The 23879-nt window shown below is 33.5% G+C and overlaps 1 protein-coding gene across 5 annotated transcripts in view; it reads left to right on the top strand.

Annotated features, from left to right (window-relative positions):
• MAPK8 (mitogen-activated protein kinase 8) overlaps nt 1–23694 on the top strand; it is a 115567-nt gene extending 91873 nt beyond the window's left edge. For 4 of the 5 annotated variants that reach the window (XM_031956294.1, XM_031956293.1, XM_031956296.1 and 1 more), the window contains 5 exons: nt 1752–1934; nt 2108–2232; nt 3413–3476; nt 6843–6920; nt 11112–23694. In XM_031956294.1, coding sequence (XP_031812154.1) covers nt 1752–1934; nt 2108–2232; nt 3413–3476; nt 6843–6920; nt 11112–11257 — 596 coding nt within the window. In that variant the 3' untranslated portion in view covers nt 11258–23694. Of the gene's footprint in view, nt 1–1751; nt 1935–2107; nt 2233–3412; nt 3477–6842; nt 6921–11106 lie in introns of all 5 variants that reach the window. The other variant, XM_031956295.1, reaches the window with a different exon arrangement.
• Nucleotides 23695–23879: the final 185 nt, after the last annotated feature.

The following is a 23879-nucleotide window of genomic DNA, read 5'->3' as shown; positions in this document are numbered from 1 at the left end:
CTTTATGTAGGTAGTGAAATAATTAGTAATGCTAAATTACTGTTTCAGAATATCACCAGCTGATAAAGACTACACATAGACCTTTCTTATATTTGTAGTTTAATATCATATTTAAAAATGCTAAAGTGCAATTAATTATCTATTTATAGTTTATCTTGGGCTTTGGATTTGTTCATTTAACCAAAATCAATAAGCATGGCTTCCATTCATAATTTCTAATATTCCTATCACTTGAGTAGATTTAGAAGTGTTTGGAAAATAGAATTTAGTGTCATGAATTTTAAAACTGTCCATTGCCTCTGGTCATACATTGTTTTTGGTTTTTTTCTTTTTTGTTTTGTGTTTTGTGTGCTATTTTTGCTGTTGTTCCTTATTGAATTTAATTCATTAATCCTTTCATTTCAAGTTTATGAGCAATGCTCCTTTTTTTGTGATGTTGATTACATTAGAGTTCATTAAGAATACATTTTGTCCTTCTGTCTCCTTTTTACCTGTTATGTTAACAGTAATCAACTTTGTATTTTTCTGTCAAACTGAATTGCTTAACCCAGTTTAGAGGGAGGTATAATTGAATCAGGTCGATTAACTATGGCCTTGTTGGACAACTATAAACTTCATCTGGAAGTGTCCTCCTTCCCCCCACTCTTCAGTTATTCACAAAAGTGGTAAGGGATATTCCCAACTGCAGTAATACAGTGTCCAGGGTTGCTTTTGTCAGTTGGAGATCCCTAACAAAATACTATGCAGAATTTGCTTCTTTTGTAATATTGACGAATGAGAAAGGGAGGCATATTTAGAATCCTCTAGCATTGTTGCATCCTCTGTATCTGCCTGGTGAAGTTGTCTGTAAGTGTCAGTAGGCCATATGATAGTATTAGTACATAAAGTCCATTTAAAATTGCTACCAACTGATTATCTAAATGTTAGTTGGTAGAACTGAGTGATGCTGTTAGAAAGAAGGAGCAGTTATCCCTTCTTACATTTTTATATATCTTGGAATTTTTTTCAGAGACTATTAGCAAAATTTCTGTATATATTTCTGAACAAAAACTAGTTTTATTTGTTTATGAGATGGGGGGTTGGCCTTGTTAGGGACATTCTGTGTTAGATCTCTTAAAAGTAGTTTCTAACTCCCACAGTTGATAGAAATTTTAAATTTCTTATGGAAGGATTCAGTATATTATGAACAATGAAAATATATTTATATATGTGCATTTACATATATATGTCATTCTGCAAAGTACTGGATCAGTGGGAGCTATTATTATTAAATAATAATAATAAATATAGACATACAGAGATTTTTTTCCTTTTGTAGTGACTAATTTCACAGCAATTCTGGTCCCAAAAATTTGAAAGAAATGTATTATTCACTAGCATTTATGGTCAATCCTGTAAGATAATTAGAAGAAAGGAAATTTGGCATTCTCCTATGATTTTTGAACGTTTTTCATTTAGACTCCGGGTCTGCTAGCCTTTTTGTGAATTGTTATCACTTTTTTGATTCAGTTTAGTAAGAAAGTTTTATCACTTTTTATAGTAAAATCAATGTAAAAACCTGAATTACTATTAAAGTTAATTTATTGATTTTTTTCCTTTTATTATTATTACCCTAAACAATGTTAACAGTAAAGCTTTCTTTATATTCTTCATATTCTCTCCTGTGAGTTTTAGAGTGTCATTTTTATCATTCAGATATATTATAGCCATTGTATATCTATCGAGTATTTTTCTTAGCTGCTTGATCTTAGATATTGATCAATGGAATAAAGTTATTGAGCAACTTGGAACACCTTGTCCTGAGTTCATGAAGAAATTACAACCAACAGTAAGAACTTATGTGGAGAACAGACCTAAATATGCTGGATATAGCTTTGAGAAGCTCTTCCCAGATGTACTTTTCCCAGCTGACTCGGAGCACAACAAACTTAAAGGTATTTTTTTTTAAGTATTAAAGTTCTCCAGATTTACTCTCAAATAAATTTTAGTATATTAATACAAATGTTTTTCATAATAAGTTCTAAAAGTTCTTGATTTTAATAAATCTTTCTAGACATGGATACACAAGAAAATGCTATAGCACTAATGCAAACTGTTACTTTTGCAGCTAGTCAGGCAAGGGATTTGTTGTCAAAAATGCTGGTTATAGATGCATCTAAAAGAATCTCTGTGGATGAAGCCCTCCAGCACCCTTATATCAATGTCTGGTATGATCCTTCAGAAGCAGAAGCGGTGAGTCCATTTCTCCATGTTTTGGATATAGATAGATATAGATACATAATGTACTCTCCTACTTTCAATTAAGAATCATTTTGTTTTTGTCTTTGGGGGAACAAAAAGTTGTTGAGTAGGATATTCATTAGGGATTAACAGTGTAAGTATTTTGTATTATGTGATATAAACTGTTGGTTCCAGAAAGTTAGGTGGGAGGAATTTCTGTTGCTAATGGTTTTTGGGTTTCCTTATTTATAGTGAGCTATTAAAGAGAGGTACGAGGATACTATCACTTATTGAACTAATATTATTTTTTAAGACTTCTTTATTGCTCCATCCCCCCCCCCCCCCCCCAAAAAAAAGGGAATTTGCAACAATAGTTCTTCTAAGTCTTCTAGTCTTCTAAGATTCCAACTTTGTATCTTAGAGGGATAAGAGTAACTAAATAGGACAGCTGTAAGGTAGACATACTCTATCTTGATTTAAGATTTTTGTTTTTTAAATGATCCTGATAAAAATATAGTAAATTGTAGTTGTTTAAGTAAAGTTAGGCATCTTAGAATTCTAATGGTAGTAGAAGGGAAGGGTAGGCTTCCATCAGAGTGAGAAAGGGAATCCTTCAATCTGCATAACATGAGAAAGATACCAACTATTGATTTACAATTTTCATTTTTACCTATAGTTATCCAAATATTACCTGGTTATGATTTTTTGACAACTTTTTGACTTTTATTAGTAGAAATTATCTTTATGAGCTCTTCAACTGTTGAGAAACAGTTTTTTACTTTTTTTAAATTTTTTTTTTTACTGGTTTAGGATTTTTTTTTAATTTAAGTTTTTTACTTTCAAAACATATGCATTAAGCCTTGAAAAACCTTGTGTTCCAGTTTTCCCCTCACCCCCTCCCTATATGGCAAGTAATGCAATATATGTTAAACATGATAAAAATATATGTTAAGTCCAATATAGGCATACATATTTGTAGAATTATCTTGTTACACAAGAAGAATCAGATTAAAAAGAAAATAAAGTGCAAACAAACCACAACAAAAAGTGTGGAAAATGCTATGTTATGATCCACCCTCAGATACTCTTTCTGGGTATAGATGGCTTTCATCATCATAAGATCATTGAAATTGACCTGTATTTCTCAATTTTTAATGATCCAAGTTACTTATTGCTGCCTCATTTCTTACAGCCTCCACCAAAGATACCTGACAAGCAGTTAGATGAAAGGGAGCACACAATAGAAGAGTGGAAAGGTATGGATGACATGAATTTAAAAAGCTTAAGAGTGAAGCATCTGAACTGAAAATTCATTTGTCTTTCAGAATATTTCTTTTGGACAGGATATAGCTATATAAATTATAAAATATCCATGCTATTTCTTAAGTAACTGGTATTTATGTATTATCTTTTAACAGTTAATGGAAACAATAGCTCACCTACTTACTAAAAGCAATCCAAAATTTGCTGGTTTAAATGAGTAGTACATGATTTTTAGTTTGTTGCTGTGGCCAATTTTTTTTTTTTTTAATAGCCTTTTATTTACAGGTTATATGCATGGGTAACTTTACAGCATTAACAATTGCCAAACCTCTTGTTCCAATTTTTCACCTCTTACCCCCCACCCCCTCCCCTAGATGGCAGGATGACCAGTAGATGTTAAATACATTAAAATATAAATTAGATACACAATAAGTATACATGACCAAACCGTTATTTTGCTGTACAAAAAGAATCAGACTCTGAAATATTGTACAGTTAGCTTGTGAAGGAAATCAAAAATGCAGGTGGGCATAAATATAGGGATTGGGAATTCAATGTAATGGTTTTTAGTCATCTCCCAGAGTTCTTTCTCTGGGCGTAGCTGGTTCAGTTCATTACTGCTCCACTGGAAATGATTTGGTTGATCTCGTTGCTGAGGATGGCCAGGTCCATCAGAACTGGTCATCATATAGTATTGTTGTTGAAGTATATAATGATCTCCTGGTCCTGCTCATTTCACTCAGCATCAGTTCGTGTAAGTCTCTCCAGGCCTTTCTGAAATCATCCTGTTGGTCATTTCTTACAGAACAGTAATATTCTTTTTTTTATTATTATTATTATTTTTAATTTATTTATTTAATAGCCTTTTGTTTACAGGTTATATGCATGGATAACTTTACAGCGTTAACAATTGCCAAACCTCTTAGAACAGTAATATTCCATAATATTCATACACCACAATTTATTCAGCCATTCTCCAACTGATGGACATCCATTCAGTTTCCAGTTTCTAGCCACTACAAAAAGGGCTGCCACAAACATTCGTGCACATACAGGTCCCTTTCCCTTCTTTATAATCTCTTTGGGATATAATCCCAGTAGTAACACTGCTGGATCAAAGGGTATGCACAGTTTGATAACTTTTTGAGCATAGTTCCAAACTACTCTCCAAAATGGTTGGATTCGTTCACAACTCCACCAACAATGAATCAATGTCCCAGTTTTCCCACATCCCCTCCAACAATCATCATTATTTTTTCCTGTCATCTTAGCCAATCTGACAGGTGTGTAGTGGTATCTTAGAGTTGTCTTAATTTGCATTTCTCTGATTAATAATGACTTGGAGCATCTTTTCATATGACTAGAAATAGTTTCAATTTCTTCATCTGAGAATTGTCTGTTCATATCCTTTGACCATTTTTCAATTGGAGAATGGCTTGATTTTTTATAAATTAGAGTTAATTCTCTATATATTTTGGAAATGAGGCCTTTATCAGAACCTTTGACTGTAAAAATATTTTCCCAGTTTATTGCTTCCCTTCTAATCTTGTCTGCATTAGTTTTGTTTGTACAGAAACTTTTCAGTTTGGTATAATCGAAATTTTCTATTTTGTGATCAGTAATGATCTCTAGTTCTGCTTTGGTCATAAAGTCCTTCCCCTTCCACAGGTCTGAGAGATAAACTATCCTGTGTTCCTCTAATTTATTAATAATTTCATTCTTTATGCCTATGTCATGAACCCATTTTGACCTTATCTTGGTGTACGGTGTTAAGTGTGGATCAATGCCTAGTTTCTGCCATATTAGTGTGGCCAATTGTTTCACTTCAGGCAAGTCTCTAGAATATCTTTGGAACTAAGATTGGACAGGAGTAATTTGAATTAGGATGTTTTAATGTTTTTCTTTACATTATTGTAGTAAGAACATTTTTTCTTAATTCTATGTTAATTTGGGTCACTTCATAAAAGCCCTTCCTTTTTTTCTCTGAATTCCTTATATTTATTGCTTTTTTACATCCAATAAGATTACATTGCATTACCACTAATCGTTACTCTAGTTTGCTACTGTTGGGTACTTACCTTGGTTTCCAGGGGGTTTTTTTGTTACAAATATTTTGAAGTATATGGAGCTTTTTTGTCATTATCTTCTTAGGATATATGTCCAAGAGTAGGGTTTGTGGATCAATGTTATTAACAGTTGAGCAATCTTTCTCATATAATTCCAAGTTGATTTTCAAAGTAAATCAATTCACAGCTGTATCAACAGTGTATTAACCTTTCTAATCTTCCACAATCCTTCCAGTATTGGTTATTTCCAATTTTTATTATCTTTGCACATTTGCTGACTATGAGATACAACTTCAAAGTTGTTTTATTTTGGCATTTCTTTTAAAAGTGATTTCCAGTATTTCATATGTTTATAATTTTCAGATCTTTTGAAAAACTTTGTCCTTTTTCTGTTTATCTAATGGAAATAAGTCTTCTGATAAATTTCTCTCATTTCCCTATGTGTCTTGAATATTGGACTTTTATTAGATATATTTGACAAGTTTTATTTCCCCCTCAACAGTACCTCCCCTCCTTTTTTTTTTTAGCTATATTGATTTTTGTTTTTGTTTTTTTACAAGTTTTTCTACATTATATAATTGAAAATTTCTGCTCTGTCATTTTTAATGTGCTCAATCCCTTGACAATTTTTTTTTAAACCATGTCTTCTTATAACTTTCACATCCAAAATGTGACACCAGAAGCCACCCACCTTCACTATCATTATGAGTCTGGAAAGTTAAATATGGCTTGTAGAGGGCAGCTAGGTGGTGCAATGGATGGAGCACCAACCCTGAAGTCAGAAGGACCTGAATTCAAATCTGGCCTCAGACACTTAACACTTCCTAGCTGTGTGATCCTGGGAAAGTCACTTAACCCTAATTGCCTTAGCAAAAAAAAAAACAAAACCAAAAAAACTAGATAGATGACTTGTAGAAATAAGGAAGGGCTTCAAGCTTATGGGGATTTAGCTCTTAGTCCCATCAAACATGATGTCTACCATGCCTTGAATTCTGTGCCCTAGTTTTTGTCCTGATTAGTCCTTCTAGGTTTAAACTTCTTGCCCCAGGACTGCCCTAAGTCCAACTTTAAAAACCCAGAGAGATCCAGTTATAGTATAGGCTTCTAGTTCCTTTACTATTAAATTCTGGAAAATTCTAAAAATCTTATGTTAGTTTATAATTGGAATTTGTTGAGCATCTGTTCAAAATTTCTCTTATTCAACTTGACTATTGTTGATTTTGATAAAAATTTCCACTAATGAACCTATAATATGAAATTGGCTTTATTAGTTTATTTCTTTTTCTTTTTCAGAATTGATATACAAGGAAGTCATGGACTTGGAGGAGAGAACTAAGAATGGAGTTATACGGGGTCAACCAGCTCCTTTAGGTTGGTTACAATATAAAATCAGTTCAAAACAGCTTATTAATTCTATTTCTACCTTTTAAAGAGTCTAAAACTGTAATTCCTTCATGATAGTTACTTCAGTTGTACTTAACAGTTTAATATACATATAAAATGTTTAGTGTCCTATGCCAGAGATTTTCAAAATACCAAGATGTGGTGAATCCATTCATATCAATGCTTTTAGGGTTGTTTAACTTGCTTTTTAAAAAAATACTGCTTTATAGCATACATCTAATAAGTTGATGTTTCATTGAGTGCCACAACCAAGAAATCAAAATATTTTTGGTTGACATTTATTTTGAAGTCATTTTATGAAATTCAGTAGCCCTATATTTTTGTGACTTTGGTTGAGTCTTTTTTTTTTTTTTTTTTTAATGGACTGAAACTTTAGAAATGCATGGAACAAGCACTTTGATAAGCAAGACATTCCATCTCTTGGTTCCAGGCACTTTCTCTGGCTTCCCTCTATACTTATCATGCTTTTTCCCCCTCTTCAACTTTACCTTCTAACTTCTCTGGCTTTCATTTAGGCCCAACTAAAATTGCATCTTTTATAGATAAGTCTATCAGTATGTGATAGTATCCTTTCTTCTGTTGATGATAATAACTCATATTTATGTGATGCTTTGAGGCTTTTTCCCAAGGGTATTGTCACATCAGCCTTTTGTAAAGGCAGATAATATAAGTATTGTTAGGTTTCCCCACATTAAGGCAGCATGTATGGTTTCTTATGTGCTGGCCAAAGTCATAGAATAACTTAGAGCAAAGCTAAAATTTATCTCAGTACTTTATTGGAACTATATAACTCCATCTGAAAGGTAAAGAATAGGCTTAGAAAACTGCTCCCCATTGAAAAAATAAAACTTTCCCACATCAATATGTATAATCAACAAAATAAATTCCATGCCTCAAAATGGATGTCTGTATTTTAAGTTCATCATTTCTATGACAGAGAGAAAAATGTATGTCATCGTTTATAGTTCTAAAGACTCACAGTTGTTTTTCTCATGATCTGCTCATTTAGCTCTATCAGATGGAGATCTTTTCATTTTATCATGCTGTCCCATTTCATCATTCTTTAATCACATTTATATGCCACAATTGTTTAACCATTCCTCTCATTGGGGAATTTTTTAGTTTCCAATTTTGGGTTATTACCAAAAGAACTATTGTAGATATTTTGTACATATAGTTCATATTTCTCTTTCTTTCCTGTCTTAAAAATGGGCTTGTTAGTAATATATTATATACTGTTCCCTCCAGTTTCTTGACTCCTCAGTGCCATCCCTCCTTTAGCTTTTTTTTTTCCTTTTTCTTGTGTATAACTTGTTTGTCAGTATTTATTTGCATATTGTGTTCCCCATTAGATTCTTGTGAACCCCAGTAGGTCAGCGACTTTCTTTTGACTTTTCATATCCCCAATGCGTAGTACATAGACTGGCACATGTAGTAGACATTTAATAAACATTTATTGATTAATTGAGAGACATAATTCCAAAATGCTTTTCAGAATAACTGAACCACTTGATAGCTCTATCAACAACGTGCCTCTTTTCCTGGAAACTACCTTTTTACTTCTATTCCCAATAGACTAATGTCTAATATAAAGAATATTAATATAAAGAAAAACATTCCAACAATTAGAGCTAGTCAAACATAGGTTGGGCCATTTTGGGTGATGTGTAGTGCCTTCCTTATCATTCCTCTTCCAGTAGAGAGTAATTGACCATTTGTTGATGATGTTGTAGATAAGATTCCTGCTTTGATAATTGTGCAAGTGGCATAGATCCTCCTTACCCCAGACTGGATTATTGTAATAAACTCTTGTAAGGCCTTCCTGTCTCTGCTTTCTTACACTTCTACTAACTTAAATCTTACTTAAGTCTTTTCCTAGTACTTTTCTGCTCACAATTCCTCAGTAGCTGCTAAGTTACTTACTAGATGTATGTGGGATTATCAGGTGAGCGATGATATTTAAACCCTTAAAAGCTTAATCAGGTCACCATGAGAAGTCATAGAAAGGAGAAGAGGCCCAAGGCAGATGGGGAAGGAGAGGGAGTGATAGGAAATTGACAAGGATTCAACAGTCAAACAGGGGAACAAGAGAAGACACTGTCATGAAAGTAGAAGGGAGAGAAAGCACCCAGAAGGGAAGAGGGTATTTCCCATGGACCAAAATTGCAAAGAAGGTGATTGAGGAAAGACCATTGAACCTTTGACATATTTGGAGAGATCAGCTCACAATGAGTGAAATGTAAGAAAATAGAGCACCAAGAAGCCTGACCGTCTGCACCAGACCTTCTGAAACTTTTGACACTTGTGACTCCTTTTTGCCCAAAAAATTTTTATATGATCTCAGATATATAGATATGTAAAATTGGTATACAAATTAAACATTTACTGAGAATAAATCATAATTTCACAGCTCCCATATTCAGTTATGAGACTGATAGGCTGGGGAACCGTAGTTTAAGCAGCTGGACTCTAGAAGATTAGTCAAATAAGATAGACAATTCAAAGAATTTCATTTTAGATAAAGTAAATTATATGTTTTCATCATTTTAACTCTTATAGAAATAAGGAACAAATATGAAAGAACAATCTGCCATCTAATTGTTGAAGAAATGGCACTTGTTTTATGTGACTTAGGGAATGGGTGGTGATGTGCAAGGAGAACCATTCTCTAGATCATTATTAGTTTTCCTTTTCACTGCCCAAAGCATAGAAAATTCCCTATACCTAACAGCATCTTTCTAATAAATGGTGAAGTGAAGGAAAGAAGCATTCTTTAGGAATTGCATCATCTTTAATAATTATAAGTTTTTTTCTTATTTTTTTATGGTCTGCTACTTTTTTTTTTTTTTTTTTTTTTTTTCTGAGACAATTGGGGTTAAGTGACTTGCCCAGGGTCCACACAGCTAGAAAGTGTTAAGTGTCTGAGACCAGATTTGAATTCAGGTCTTCCTCACTTGAAGGCTGGTGTTCTACCCACTGTGCCACCTAGCTGCCCCTGGTCTGTTACATTTTAACTCAACCCTGTCTCATTAAACTTGAACAGCTCAGAATAATTGTCATTTAAATATTTGAGAAAAGACTGCATAGTGATCATATTTTCATTGGCAGAACAGAAATGGATTGTTTTTCTCCTAAAAATGAACATTAAACATTTTAGCAACCTTAAGCATTTTTAAAAGTTATATTTTCCAGAAAGAAGACAAATTAGTCTAAACCAGAATTGAAAGAAAGAGGCCTGCAAACAAAGACAATGGAAATTAGATATTGTATATTCTGATTAGATATCATCCTTATGAACAACTACATAAGGAACAGCTGATTGATTAGGTAGCCTTTTGTGGTGGGAGGCTTTTGCTTTGGGGTTAGGAGTTACAACTTTATGCTGAAACCTTTGGTATGGCCAGATAAGTCTATTGTACCATTTTCTACAATATGTTAATGCACTTTTCATTTTCACTAAAGATTTCATAATACAAAGTACTGTGAGGCACACAGTATGTTTATGCTGTAAGTTTGTTCTTGAAAATTTGTAAATAGAGCATTATTTTAAATGTCCCAAAGAATCCCCTCATTGAGAACCTTTTTTTCCCCCCAAAAAAAAGGCATTTTCTGAGTTTTTTTAAAATCCTGCACCTAATTGAATAGGCAGTCAGGTGGTTCAGTGGCTAAAGTATCAGACCTAGAGTTCAAAAGACTACAGAGTTCAAATCTGGCCTCAGACACTTACTAGCTGTATGATCCTGGGCAAGTCACTTGACTCTTTTTGCCTCAGTTTCTCACCTGTAAAATGAACTGAGCTGGAAGAGAATATGGCAAACCACTCCATTGTCTTTGTGAAGAAAGCTGCAAAAAGGATCATGATGAATCAGACATGATTGAAAAACAACCAAACAAAAATGTATCTGAAGCAGCAAATGTAATTTTCCATTTTAATTGAAATGTTCCTATTATTCTTAAGTGCTTGTTTGCCTAGAGTTCTTTTTTAATGATGTGGCCGTGTAATTATTTTCTCACCATTAAAAATTGTCACAGTTTAGTGTTGGGTCTTTTTTAGCTTAGGAAAAACTAATAACCAGTGCTTGGGAACAATGTAGTACAAGCAACTCTATGTGCAACTGTATCTGCAACTGATTTGCTGTTTTGTTTCTCATAGCACAGGTGCAGCAGTGATTAGTGGTTCTCAACATCCATCTTCATCGTCGTCTGTCAATGATGTGTCTTCAATGTCAACAGATCCAACATTGGCCTCTGATACAGACAGCAGTCTAGAAACATCAGCTGGACCTCTGGGCTGCTGTAGATGACTATTTGGTCGGGGGTGGGAGGGTAGTGGGAGGGGGGTTGCAGGAGGGAAGGGGATTCATTTAGGCATTGATAGAACTACTTTGAAAACAATTCAGTGGTCTTATTTTTGAGTGTTTTGTTTTGTTCCCCAAAAAATGTAGGATTCACTTTTTTTTTTTAATATCAAGTGCTGTAATTTAAAACTGTAAGTTGTTTTAAAAACAACCACAAAATGTATTGTGGGTTTTTTTGTTTTGTTTTGTTTTTGTTTTTTGCTGTAATTATCTGTATAATGTAAACCTAATAATTTTATCATGGTTTAAAATTTTTGCCTATTTGCTTTACCTTATGCTGCTGATTCATTTTTAATTGAATTTGTAAGCTTTGTTTTATCAAAGCAACTATTATGTGGTGACTTGCCTATATCATGAATTATTTAAGATTTTATAGTGGTTTTTTTAATAGAATTTATTCCAGATGTTTTGTTCATGACAATATCCTTCAGGGTTATGTGCTTGTCATTAGTTTATTCCCTGGAAAAGAGGTAAGATATATCTCTATAGCCAGTTATATTCAGGTATAACTACTGTAAATGATTGAGTTAAACCTCCAATTCTTGCTATTTGCCCATCTTAATTTAGTCAAAACAATTAGTAGGAAGCCCTACATAATTCCTTGTCAAAGTCACTTCATCTGAATGGCAGAATAATGCAAAGCATGTCTTTTCTAAGATGCCATATATTCAGCCTGTCCCCAGAAGAAAAACAAAAAGATACGGTGTATTCTGCAAAATTATGGCATGCTAAAAGCTTATGATCCCATCAAGTCAAGAGGATACTTCATGAATAATACATTTCAATGCAAATAAACATATGGTTTACTTCTACTAGCTATTAGCCTGTTTTTGTGCACACAAAAACTAATCTATCTTTCCAAGACACAGATCCCCAGAAATGTCGTGGAGTCCCTCTAAATATATTTCATTTTCATGTAGCCTCAACTCCTGACCATTTCTGATTTCCTATTACTTGGTATCAGAGTCAGCCAAACACCTATTCTTCCTAGGGGAGGGGGGGAACTCATTTCCTGTCCAGTTGTTTCTCTTCAATTAGATGTAGCATATTCATATGAACTGCTAGCTGTCGGGATGTCCCAGAACCTACTTAGAAATCTGTAGGTAATGTATCATATGAGCAATATTGTTCATCTTAAAATAGTACTGCATAGCCATATATAGGATATCTTTTTCTAAAGCCTACTCCTTCAAATGAATAGAGGAGAAATAAATGGTGGGTTCTTTAGCCTGAATCTTTAGTTTTTGATACTTAATTTTCAATAAAACACCTAACTAATACAGATTCTAAGTAGTGTAAAATGGTGCTGCTCCTGACAAATGTATGTTAATTGTTTACATTTTATATTTGCGAAATGATTTATTTATCTAGAACTGAACTTTTTCTTAGGGTAAAGCAATCATTGAAATCTCATTTCAAAAAAAAAAAATGCACATTTTCAGTAATAAACTTTGGCTCTTTTGACCACTTTCTGAAGGAAAAGGGATTTGTGTAGTGAATTGAGATAGGAAAACAAACATCCAATTTTTGTTCTTGTTTGTTTAGGATTTTTTTTGTTTTGTTGTGTTTTTAAACCAGATTCCTAGGCAAAAGCCCAGGAGGACTAAATGACCAGAATTAAGGAAGGAGCATAATTTTCATTTTCTGGAAGTTCACTAGATATTTGGTCATGTATTTATTTGGGGGAAATAACCTTTTGAGTAAGATCTTTTAGATCATTGTTAATACTCAATATTTAAGTGTAGCTTTAATTTAGCTTTTCAGTAAATTTTAAAAGGTAGAATTATTGTTGATGAGCAGTGATTCTTACCATTCTTGAAATTGCAATACCTAGCTATCTTATTTTATTTCTTGGCACTCTCTTCAAAGATGCAACATGGCTATTTTATTTCTTAAAAAGTAATAGAAATTAATTTACTGTTGAAAACTGTGGGACACCTCTTGAATCGCTAAAACAAGACTGAAAAACATTCTTAAAAATTTTCATGTGATTGTGTTCTTTAGATTCTGACAGGTTTGTTTAACAGTCTCTTCATTTTCCTCACTTAATAGGTTAGGTCACTATTGCACTTTAAAAGATATAATTTCTAGATTTATCTGCCTGTAAAATTTCACAGTGTTTTGTTTTATTGATGATGGGCTTTCAGAGTAGAAGAGTAAAAAAGTAAATCCTTACCTCTTACCAGCAAATTTTTGTTTTGTTGTATTGTTTCTCTTTTGTTTCCCATTGACTCAAATTTTGGCAAGGAAAAATAGATGTTCTTGCTTTCAATAACTTGTTAAAAGTGCCAGCCACCACTTTTAAAAAAAACCAGCATTTGTCAGCTGAGTTCAGAAAATAAGAACTCTCCCTAAAGTGATCTAAAATATTCATCAACCTGTGTGCTGATCATAATGATTAGTTTGGTGAAGTGTTGTGTATGCCCTGGATTCACAAGGCACAACTTCTAAGCATTACTTAACTAGATTTACATTTTATAATAGTAAGGATGTCTATGCACGAGTTCCTTTTTATTTTTATTTTTTAAAGAAATTGTTTTGATCTTTAAGGCATCTTAACTATACATATATGTATATATATAATATACTTTTATAAAAATGGAAGTCACAAACAAGATTGCCATCCACTGCTATTTATGTAAAGCAAGCTTGCATATTTTATAATTTTTTTTCCAGGAGGAACTTAAAATATATCTATCAGCTTATACTATGAATTATTGATGAGAGTCAAGATTTAGTCTTATTTGTAAGCTGAGAGAGATGCTGTGTTCTGATGTTCCTCTCCCACGTGCTGTGTCTCTTATACTCTAATGTGTATTAAGCATTAATTTTAAAATTATTGTATCATCTTTCTTTCATTCCTTTTAGAAATCTTTATTTTATATTGCCACATAATCTCAATCATTCTGGCTATTTTTGACATTTGCTATATCAAGTTAGAAAAAGGCACAGTACATCCTCTCCAGGCTTTCTAGAAGAAACGGAAAGCTCTGTCAGTAGAAATACTACTACATCAAACTTCTCGAAACACCATGAAATTTGCTTGTAATGATAGAAGCCTTACTTAAATCTGTTTATTTTCTTTTCTGTCTGATTCTCATAATCCTGCAATATTGTCTAAAAAGATGAAGCTAGAAAAGACATGACTTTTATAGTGGAAATCATCAGATAAGTGAAGCAACTTCTTGGGTTACCAAATAACTTGGTTCACCTTATAGGCCAGTTTCTGCTACATATTTGAAGACAACTACTCAATGTTGCCTAGACACTCTCTTGTACTCCATTTTGAATTAAATCCTATATAGTCCATTTTCAAGAATGCTACTGTAGTTTGTTCACGTGTATTGTTCTTTAGCGACACATTAGATAGTGGATGCATGAAGCCCCACAAACCCCTGTTAAGCTTCTATCAATAATGGAAGGATTAAAATACCATCATTCTTTTATCATTTAGTAACTCTTTGGGTGCTGCCTATAGAAATCCTTTTCAATTTTAGTACATGCTGCGTTTTATGTTTGATCTTTAGAAGTATTTTTTTCCTGCTGAGATTTTCAGAATAAGTATTTTTTTGTTGTTTTGGTTTGGTTTTGTCTATGTTTTTTCACTTAATAACAGCAAGTTGAAGAATTGAAGGGCATTGAAGCAGAGATGTATAGTATGGGGTAAGATTAGAAACCTCATGAGAAAAAAAATTACTTAAAACTATTCTGGTTCACTTAATTGCTCTTAGTTAAGTGCTCTTAAGGAGAGGCTAGTAAGAGTAACACTTTACTAATCATTTCTGGTATAATTTTCTCTCCATTTACTGAAACTTGTGATAAGTAGACCTGTGGATTAGCTTTGCACAATGTTTCCACTTTCACAATGGCTTACAAATTAAACTAGGTTTTTATTGAACTCTACCTCACACTAATTTTCTATGCTTTCCTGAGTAAACTGTTGCCCTTACTATTAGACCTTTGCTGAATGTGAACTGTAAGTGTGTTTTTCTAATTCCTTTATGGCCAATGTTGAGATACCAGTAAGTATGTAAAATGTATAATTTGCATAAGTAACAAGCATTCACATGTAAATTTTTTCTTTGACTGTATTTCCTGGAAAGTTGTGTTAGATGTGATTGGTGATTTGATTATTGTCTGTTTTTGTACGTAAAGACCTAGTAGTATCAGTCCATTCTTTACATTTTACAAAAGGAATAAATCTTAGTAAATTTTACGAACAGATGAATTACTTTTGTAGGCCCAATATTTGGTATATTTTTGGGAAGCTTTTAATCTTTTAGCCTAACAGTAAAGTTGAGCAAATGAGATATGTACCTGGAATGTGACCTCTATTTTCTCAAAGTAGATTATCCTGTTACCAGGGGGTGGGTCTAAAATCTTACAATTTCAGAATTTTAAATCACATTTGCTTTTCTACCCACATAACCCCATTCCTTTTCAGTCATTGCTCTCTGTGGCCCCTCTCCCTTAGACTAAAACAATGTGGCACTTTGTGGGGAATGCTGAGGTGATTATTGTGATTTTAATCATCCATACCATAGGTCATTAAACACGTACCACTGGAATGTAAACAATGTTATCTAGTATGTCAATTGGTTATAATATTTTAAATAAAAAAGAAAAAAGTTGTATGACAAGTATGAAATTAAGAGTTGTTTCATTAAAAAATAGTTCTGGTTTAAAATTTTAGTAAAGGGTAGGTTTGTTTTAGTAAGTATAGACACTATTATTAGGATAGTGACCTATCAGATCACATTGAGGGATTTGGAAGCTAAAACTCAGCTTGGGAGAATCAGAGGTTTCTTGGCATCTCAGAGGCAGCTTCTAGCGGGGACTCTTGGTACATTATGAAGCAGTGGTGCCCTCGACATGGTGTACAGAAAGATACCTTGTTTTTGTGCCTTTAACCCCAAGGCCACGGCAATAATGTACCCTTTATTTTATTATACTTAAAATATTTAATATAGAAAATAGTCCTTTGGAGAAGAGTTCTATAGTTGAAAAAATAAAACTGACATAAACGGGAGATTTCTTTTCCATTTTCAGTGCATGTGATTGTTCTAGACTTTTCCTCTAGAGAGTTTTCTTCCTAGGATATAGTTTTTAAATGACCTGTGTGCACTGCCTCCTAGGCCATCCCTGTCACCATATAAAACGAGAGAGGTTTTTTAAACTAGTTTTTTTTTTTCCTTTGAGAGGTCCCTTCAGTCCTTTGTCTTACTTAAACAATGATAGTGTGGGGTAATGGATAGGCAGCTGGCTTGTGTACTGAACAACTGTGTGACTAGGCAAATTGTGTAAGGGATATCCAGCCTGCCCCCAAGCAACTTAGATGCCCTGTTGCGGATGAGCTCTGTTGTTGAGATTTTCTACACATTCATCACTAATGAATTCATAGATCAAGACTAAAACAGTTTACTGTATTTCTCTGGAAATCTTGAAGCCAGATTAAACCTTTTACTCTCTGGTGTATAACCTTTCAGTAGTATCTCCGAAGTGCTCATACTTGCTTACAGCTGTTCAGGTTAACAAAAGTCCTAAGCTACTGTTAACATTTTTGGAGGGCCTAGTTAGTAGTCTAGTAGTTCCAATACTTATTTCAAAAATTTAAAGTATAGATTGCATTGTATTGGGTTTTACTTGTGGTTAATTTGGTCATAACTATGTTGAAAAGAAAGGAATGACTCGTGTTTCTTAATTCATTTATCAAATTGGCATTTGTATTCCATCCAGTATGATTTATATTGGGGTCTATGATGAAAGGTCATATGCACTGATTACAAAAAGGATTGGCTGCATGTATGCTAAGCAACACAGTAGCTATATTATCTTTTCATATTCTTCAATGATTATAAGGTACAAACAAGAACTTATAGACAATTAAAATCTGAAAGACACTGATATAATGAGAAAATGGTATTTCAATTTAATATATATACAGAATTTATTTCCTTGATTGAACTAGTGTGCATATTTTTCACTTAAGCATTATATTTCAGACTCTTTACAGTAAACCAAATTGGGGATGGGAGAGGGGTGGTTAATACAATTTTAATTTGATTATAAAAACATTTTCAAGTCACCACTGAACCAGGCTGATAGGTTGTAAACAGAGCAGTTTCCCTCCAGTTATCCTTTAGCTGATATGCTTTGTTAGTAATTTTGCAAATAAATACGTTCTTGTAGCCATATTAGATCAAAATTTCAGAGGAGAAAATGAAATGGACTATATGCAACCATTTTTCAGAAGCAAATCTTAAGTCATTTTTTATGAGTTACTAAGTCTAAGAAAGCAAAAATGAATTAATCAGTCTATCAAGTTGTCTAGCCTCAATGTGTTTAGAAGGCTCTAGATTCAAAATCCCAATTTGAAATCGTGATTTTTGTGGGGAAGGAGTCTTTCCCACAATTTGTGAGTAGACTTTTACTCATCTCTGTATCCCCCCCTCAGTGCCAGGTACATAATAGGTATGCAGTAAATGATTGGAGTGAATGACTCTTACTCAGGCGGTTTCCTGAGTCACTAAAACAAAAAGCTATCCACAGAAGATAAACTGAAAGCCAAAACATTAAGACTTACCTGAAGAAGCTGGAGCAAAACTTTAGATATAGCTGTTCATCCTATTACATAGGAGGTGTCATGTAAGGTTTTCTTTGATGATTGAATTTAGACAAGATCTGCCTTTAAGTCATTGCCTAACAACCATTATGCTGGACTAAATACTGGAGTCAAAAAGACCAAAATAAGATTGCCTCCTGTAGGAGTTTACGTTCTATTGGGGAAAAACATGTAATGCACACCAGAAATTGCAAAACATCAATAAAGTTGTTGGGGTAGGAAATGGGGAATACAGAACAGTCTTCCTATAGATGCCACTTGTGTTTAGCTTTGAAAGAAGTTAGGGATTCTAAGGCAAGGAGGGAATTAATTCTAGCCATATGGGCAATTCTCTGCAAATGAAATGTGCTAGTCAGAATTGCTCCAATTGGACTGAAGTTCTGGAGTCTAGAAAGTAGATGGGAGCCAGATTGTGAAGAACTTTAAAAAACAAATTGGGGGTGGTTTTTATTCTTGAAAAGTACAGTGACATGATCCAGTGCTTTAGGATTTTCAAGAGGGAGAGGTGACTAGAAGCAGGCAGCCCATTTAGGAGATATTACATCAGACAAGAGTAAATAAAGGCCTTAACTTAAATGGTGGCCAGGTGATTGAGGATAGTGGTAAAGATACAAGAGATATTATTGAGGAGAAATTGATAAAACTTGAAAACTAGAGATAGATGAAAGGGGAAAAGAAAGAGTTAAGAATGACCTTCAAGTTACCTGGTAATTGGATAAGTGATTATATCCTATGCAGCATAGAGAGGTTAAGTAGAGGAGTTGGTTTTGGGGGGAGGGTGGGAAACTTCCATTGTGGGCATTTTTGGTCTTACTTAACCAGTGACCCACTTTGTGTGTTAGAATCAAATGAAATAAATGTTTTTAAACATTTTTCTAAAACTTTGAAACCCTAAATAAATGTTAACCTTTATTAGTGAGTGCATAATGATAAAGAGGAACAGTTAAGGGACTTAAGTATTCTTAAAATAAAAACTTAGGCTTTATAAAAATTTATCTAAGCTCTTGTAAACCTCCATAAAATTGGGAATTTTCTTAGGAGTCTCACTTCAACCAAATACTAACAAATGAGTTACAAAGCAATTAGCTACATTAGTTTTGTAAAGATGACAAAATTGTTAACTTTATGAAGTTTAAATGTCTTTATTTAGAATTTGTGTGGCTTTTTGTTTTGTTTTGCTATTTGACTTCTTCATTAGAAGATACGGCCTTTGAATTTCCTTCATATTTTAACTTTAGGTCCTACCTTGATGCCTCCTCATGGCACAAAAGTGAACTCAAGCTCTTTAAATCTGTACCGAGCTGGAAAGATTTCATATACAATAATACATGAAGGTCCAGCCTACCAGAAGATTGACCACTCAGGACTGAATTTTTTCAGCTATATCTCATGAAGAGTACCTATTCAAGTTATAGAGAAGTTGCAGTAGGCATTCATTAGTAGAGGGAGTATTCACATCAAAAGCACAGACACTTGAAGTTGTATAATATTTGCAATGAATATCAATAGATATTTCCTACTTCATAAGAGGAACTCTATGCACAGAGTTTAAAAGAAAGAAAATTCTGTTATAAATGTCTCCTAGATACTCCTATTGCAGGTGACATTTTGCTGATTAGATCAAGCTTCCACACTCTGCAGAACCTCCTTAAAGAGATTCATAAGTATCCCTAAAAGAATTTAGCCTAAGAACCCACAAGAAATAGAAAATGATTTTTAATGGTTATGGTGCACTACCACAATATGTAGTAAGATGGAAAGTCCATTCAGTGAATGCATCAGTCCTTCAATCCTGGATATAAACTACAAATAATAAGACCATGAGCTTAAGCCATAATTGAATAGGACAAAGTAGGAGAGATGGCACTGGGGAAATTGTCCATTTCTTTCAATGATTCTCAAGTTAAATTCTGCAACAAATACCTATCTTTCTGACTTAGTGTTCTGCTATTGCAGATAACTATAGCAACAATGATATTTTCTTCAGAATTCTGTAGGTTGTGCACATAAAAAAAAAAAAATAGAACAAATGTTAAAAATCACATTTGGCCTGTTACAGAATACAACCACATTTGCCATTCCACATAGCCCCTAAGATTCTTTAAGTTTATGTATCTATGTCCTTTGAACCTCAGCCACAAAGTACCAGACTGAATGAATCATAGTTTTAATACAGTATAAAAAGTCCAGTCTTTTTGTGACAACCAAATATGTGTTTAAAAAGCTTGTTTCCACTTACCTCTATTCAAATACCATACAAACTAGTATACATAGATATTAATAGTGAGAACCCTAAATAGTCTGCCTCTCCCTTGATGAAATCAGGATTTGATTATATTTACAATTTCTATTTCAGAATGCTAAGGAATATGTATAATTTTAGATTTTCATTTTAAAATCTTTAGGTACTATAATAAGATACCTAGAATCCCATATATCTGAATTAAAATTTTAAACAGAATTTGAAATTGAACTTTTTTTTAAAAAGAATTAGAATGGTTTGAGCATCCTGAATGAATAGAGAGGTGGACTTGGATTCAGAAAGAACTGAGTTCTGATTCCTTCTCAGATACTTATTAGCAATTTGATCCTAGGTGGAATCTCACTTTCCTCATCTTTAATATGGAGATGATAATAGGATCTGTCATAGGTTTGTGAGATTAAGTTCAAAAAAGCAATAGCTGTGTTTTGAATAGCTTGAAGCACTATGTAGATGCTAGCAATTATGTGTCATCCAGCCCAATTCTACAGTTACTCATGAACCAGAAACTCGTAACATGTTCCTTTGATCACAGTCAGTAATGTTGTGTGCCCAAATTTGAAGTCAAGAGTTAGCCCTGAAACAAGCTATTGGTTTAGGGATAGGAAGAAAGACCAGTTTTGGAGTCAGAAATAAGTTCCATTTTTTACATTTAAATAGGAGTGCTACCCACTCATGAGATTAGAAATCTTTAACCTGGAGAAGAAAATTAGAGGTTAAACAGGAAGGTAGGTGCTTGAAAGACTGTCAGTCACATCAAAGAGGGATTTAATTTGTTCTGTTTGTCCTCAGTAGGCAGAATTAAGAATAATGGGTAAAAGTTACAAAGGGGCAACTTTTTAGGTTTGATATAAAAAAAAAAAAATCTACAAAATCATTGAACTGTCCAAAACTTGAAATTGGCTGCCTCAGGAAGTGCATTGTCTCCCCCCTCATTGTAGTTGCTAAGGTATATATGCTAGATGACCTTCTTGTCTTACGGGTACATGTTATGATGTTTCTTTTTGGAAAAAAAAATGCATGTCTACAAATATTTGGATAAAGTTCTTAATCTCTAGATATATGTATATCCATCTGTGTATGTGTGAAGAAGTGGCTACTATGTTTTAGTGATGTAATTTATTCTCTCTGAGCCTCAGTTTCCTCATCCATAAAAAAGGATTCATGTTAACATATATCCCAGAAGTATTGTGAGATATGTGTCTTATAAGCCTTAAAATGCTATATAAATGTGAACCATTAATAAGCAAATGGATTCCAGTCCATGCATTTATTCATTATCTTTAATACAGTAGTGCTTGGTTAAATTATCCTCATCTTTCTTAAATAACTTTAAACTTTTTGACCTTACTGTAGAGGCATGAGTGACAGTTGTAATTTTTTAAAAGCACTTTTAAAGGACACAAGATTTTCTCTCCTACATGAAATGACTCTTTAGTCTATGTTTTGATTGCCAGCATTTCTAGACTTGGTAGAAGAATCAGGAAGACTTATAGCAGGTTTGAGGATGATGGAATAGCTAAAGAAATAGCTATGTATTATGTTAGTTTTTCTTAAATACTTATGTGCAATTGTAAGTACTCAGCATATATTGAATGCATTCCTATAATCTGTATTCAGTATATTTTCCACCACTCACTTGCCGTCTTTGTAAATATTCTGCTTGTCAAGGAACAAAGAACAAATCTCTCATCTCTATCCCTTACTACTTTTATGACACTGGGCATAGCAACTTCTCTGGATCTCAGTTCCCCTCACCTCTAAAGCACTGAGGTTGGTTTTATATGATCTTTAAGAACCCTTCTAGATCTAATTCTATAATCTTATGATTCTGTTGTTTTTGTGAGGAACAATTGTCACACTGAATTTGGAGACTTATGAGTTTCCTGGATATACTCAGAGGTTAAATGCTTCATATGGTTTGTCCAGGGTCACACAACAGCATATGGGTCAGGAGTAGAGTTGAACAGAGGTCTTCAAAACATGTTGCACTGATAACAATGGTTTATAATCTGATGTCCATGAATTGATTTCAAGGAGTCCATGAACTAGAATGAGAAAAAAAATTATGTGTGTGTATTTTTATTTTCACTAACTTCTAACTGAAATTTATTATTTCCTTCCATTTTAATGTAGGTAGAAAATATTCTGAGAAGGGATGCACGGGCTCCCAGACTGCAAAGGAACTCATATACATAATATAATATTAAGATCTCTTTTATAGAATCAGGTTTAGAATCACAAGGGTACTTAAAGATCATCTGATACCTTTCATTTTGCATATAACAGGCTCAAGAGACATCAGGTGACTTACTCAAATGGATCTGATTTTATAGATAGGGATGCTTTCTTGGGTGATAGTAATTGGAAAGTATACTCACTTATCCTGTGCAACTGTTGTCAAGGTTTTTCATAAGTTTGCCCCAGCAGGTTCATGCAGTGTGCTAGGGGCCTTTCCTTGCTTTCTCTTGACAATATAACCCGGGTAACATGTATTCCAACCATCAGTCATTCCTCTTTCTTCCCCAATGACCTGCTGATCATACATCTCCCTTTCAGTGAATCCTTTACTCCAAGTTCTGTAATTGTTACATATTGCATCCTATGTGTAACCTATTTCCTTTCTCCCCCCACAGATCTCTTTTACTCTTTGTTACTCATTGTTTTTATTCTTAGGAGACGTGGTGTTCCATGATTCACAGCTATACAACATCAGCATAATACTGATATTAAAAAAAATCACGCATTTATTCAGCACTTACTTCGTTAGGTGACTTGTTCAGCACTGGCGGTACAAAGATAAATAAATGAAACTTTGTTTCTGGAAGAAGTTGAAAGTCTTTACAGGAAATTTGTAAATTACCAAAGGCAACACAATCCACTTTCCTCCTGTTTTCAACTATATTATCTGAGATGACAGATTGATCAACAAACTATAGGTGGTACTTGTAAACATGACATGCTTGAACAGTGGGTATTCTTTATCACTTGATTTTTCTAGTGTGGAAGTTTGTTTAAAACAGTATTTGGAGAGCTTTTCTAAGAAAATCTGCAATATCTAGGATTTTGATGTAACTATCATGATATCATTGGCAGACAGGAGTATTTAGAGAACCTCATTATCTACAGGAAATCCCCTTGCAACTTGGACTCTTCACTAGGTTATCTTCTCCATGAAAATAGCGAACACTTCTGGCGAGCATACATCTCTCTGTTTTATGTCTCATCTGAGATAATTTGTCAAACAAGGTTATCTTTCAAGGACTCTTCAGTATTTGATATTTAAATAGGAGATAACTTGAGAAAATGTTATTTTTAAGAGTGTTTTGCTCTACTAAATCAAACACTTTTTTAAAAGTCAGCAATGTCAGGATCTTACATATTTCTGTCAATTTGTGATGGTTAGAATTTTCTGTGGAGTATCACTTAGAAATCCTGCCTGTCTCCTACTAATTACCTCCAAAGATGTCCCCACTCCAAAAAAAAAAAAAAAAAAAAAAAGTTTGCTTAATGTAATAGATGATTCTCATTTTTAAAAAATGCATAGAGATGGGAAAATAGTCATATGGGTCAATAGTTGGTAGTGGTCTTACAGTCACTTTTTATATTAATAAACAAGTCAGATTTTCTTCCATACCCTTTATATTTTTCTCAGATAGTTTGTGAATTGATTCTTCAATGCTTTC

The sequence above is a fragment of the Sarcophilus harrisii genome, chromosome 2, assembly GCF_902635505.1.
Source record: "Sarcophilus harrisii chromosome 2, mSarHar1.11, whole genome shotgun sequence".
NCBI lineage: Eukaryota > Metazoa > Chordata > Mammalia > Dasyuromorphia > Dasyuridae > Sarcophilus > Sarcophilus harrisii.
This window is presented reverse-complemented; position numbering and strand designations above follow the sequence as displayed.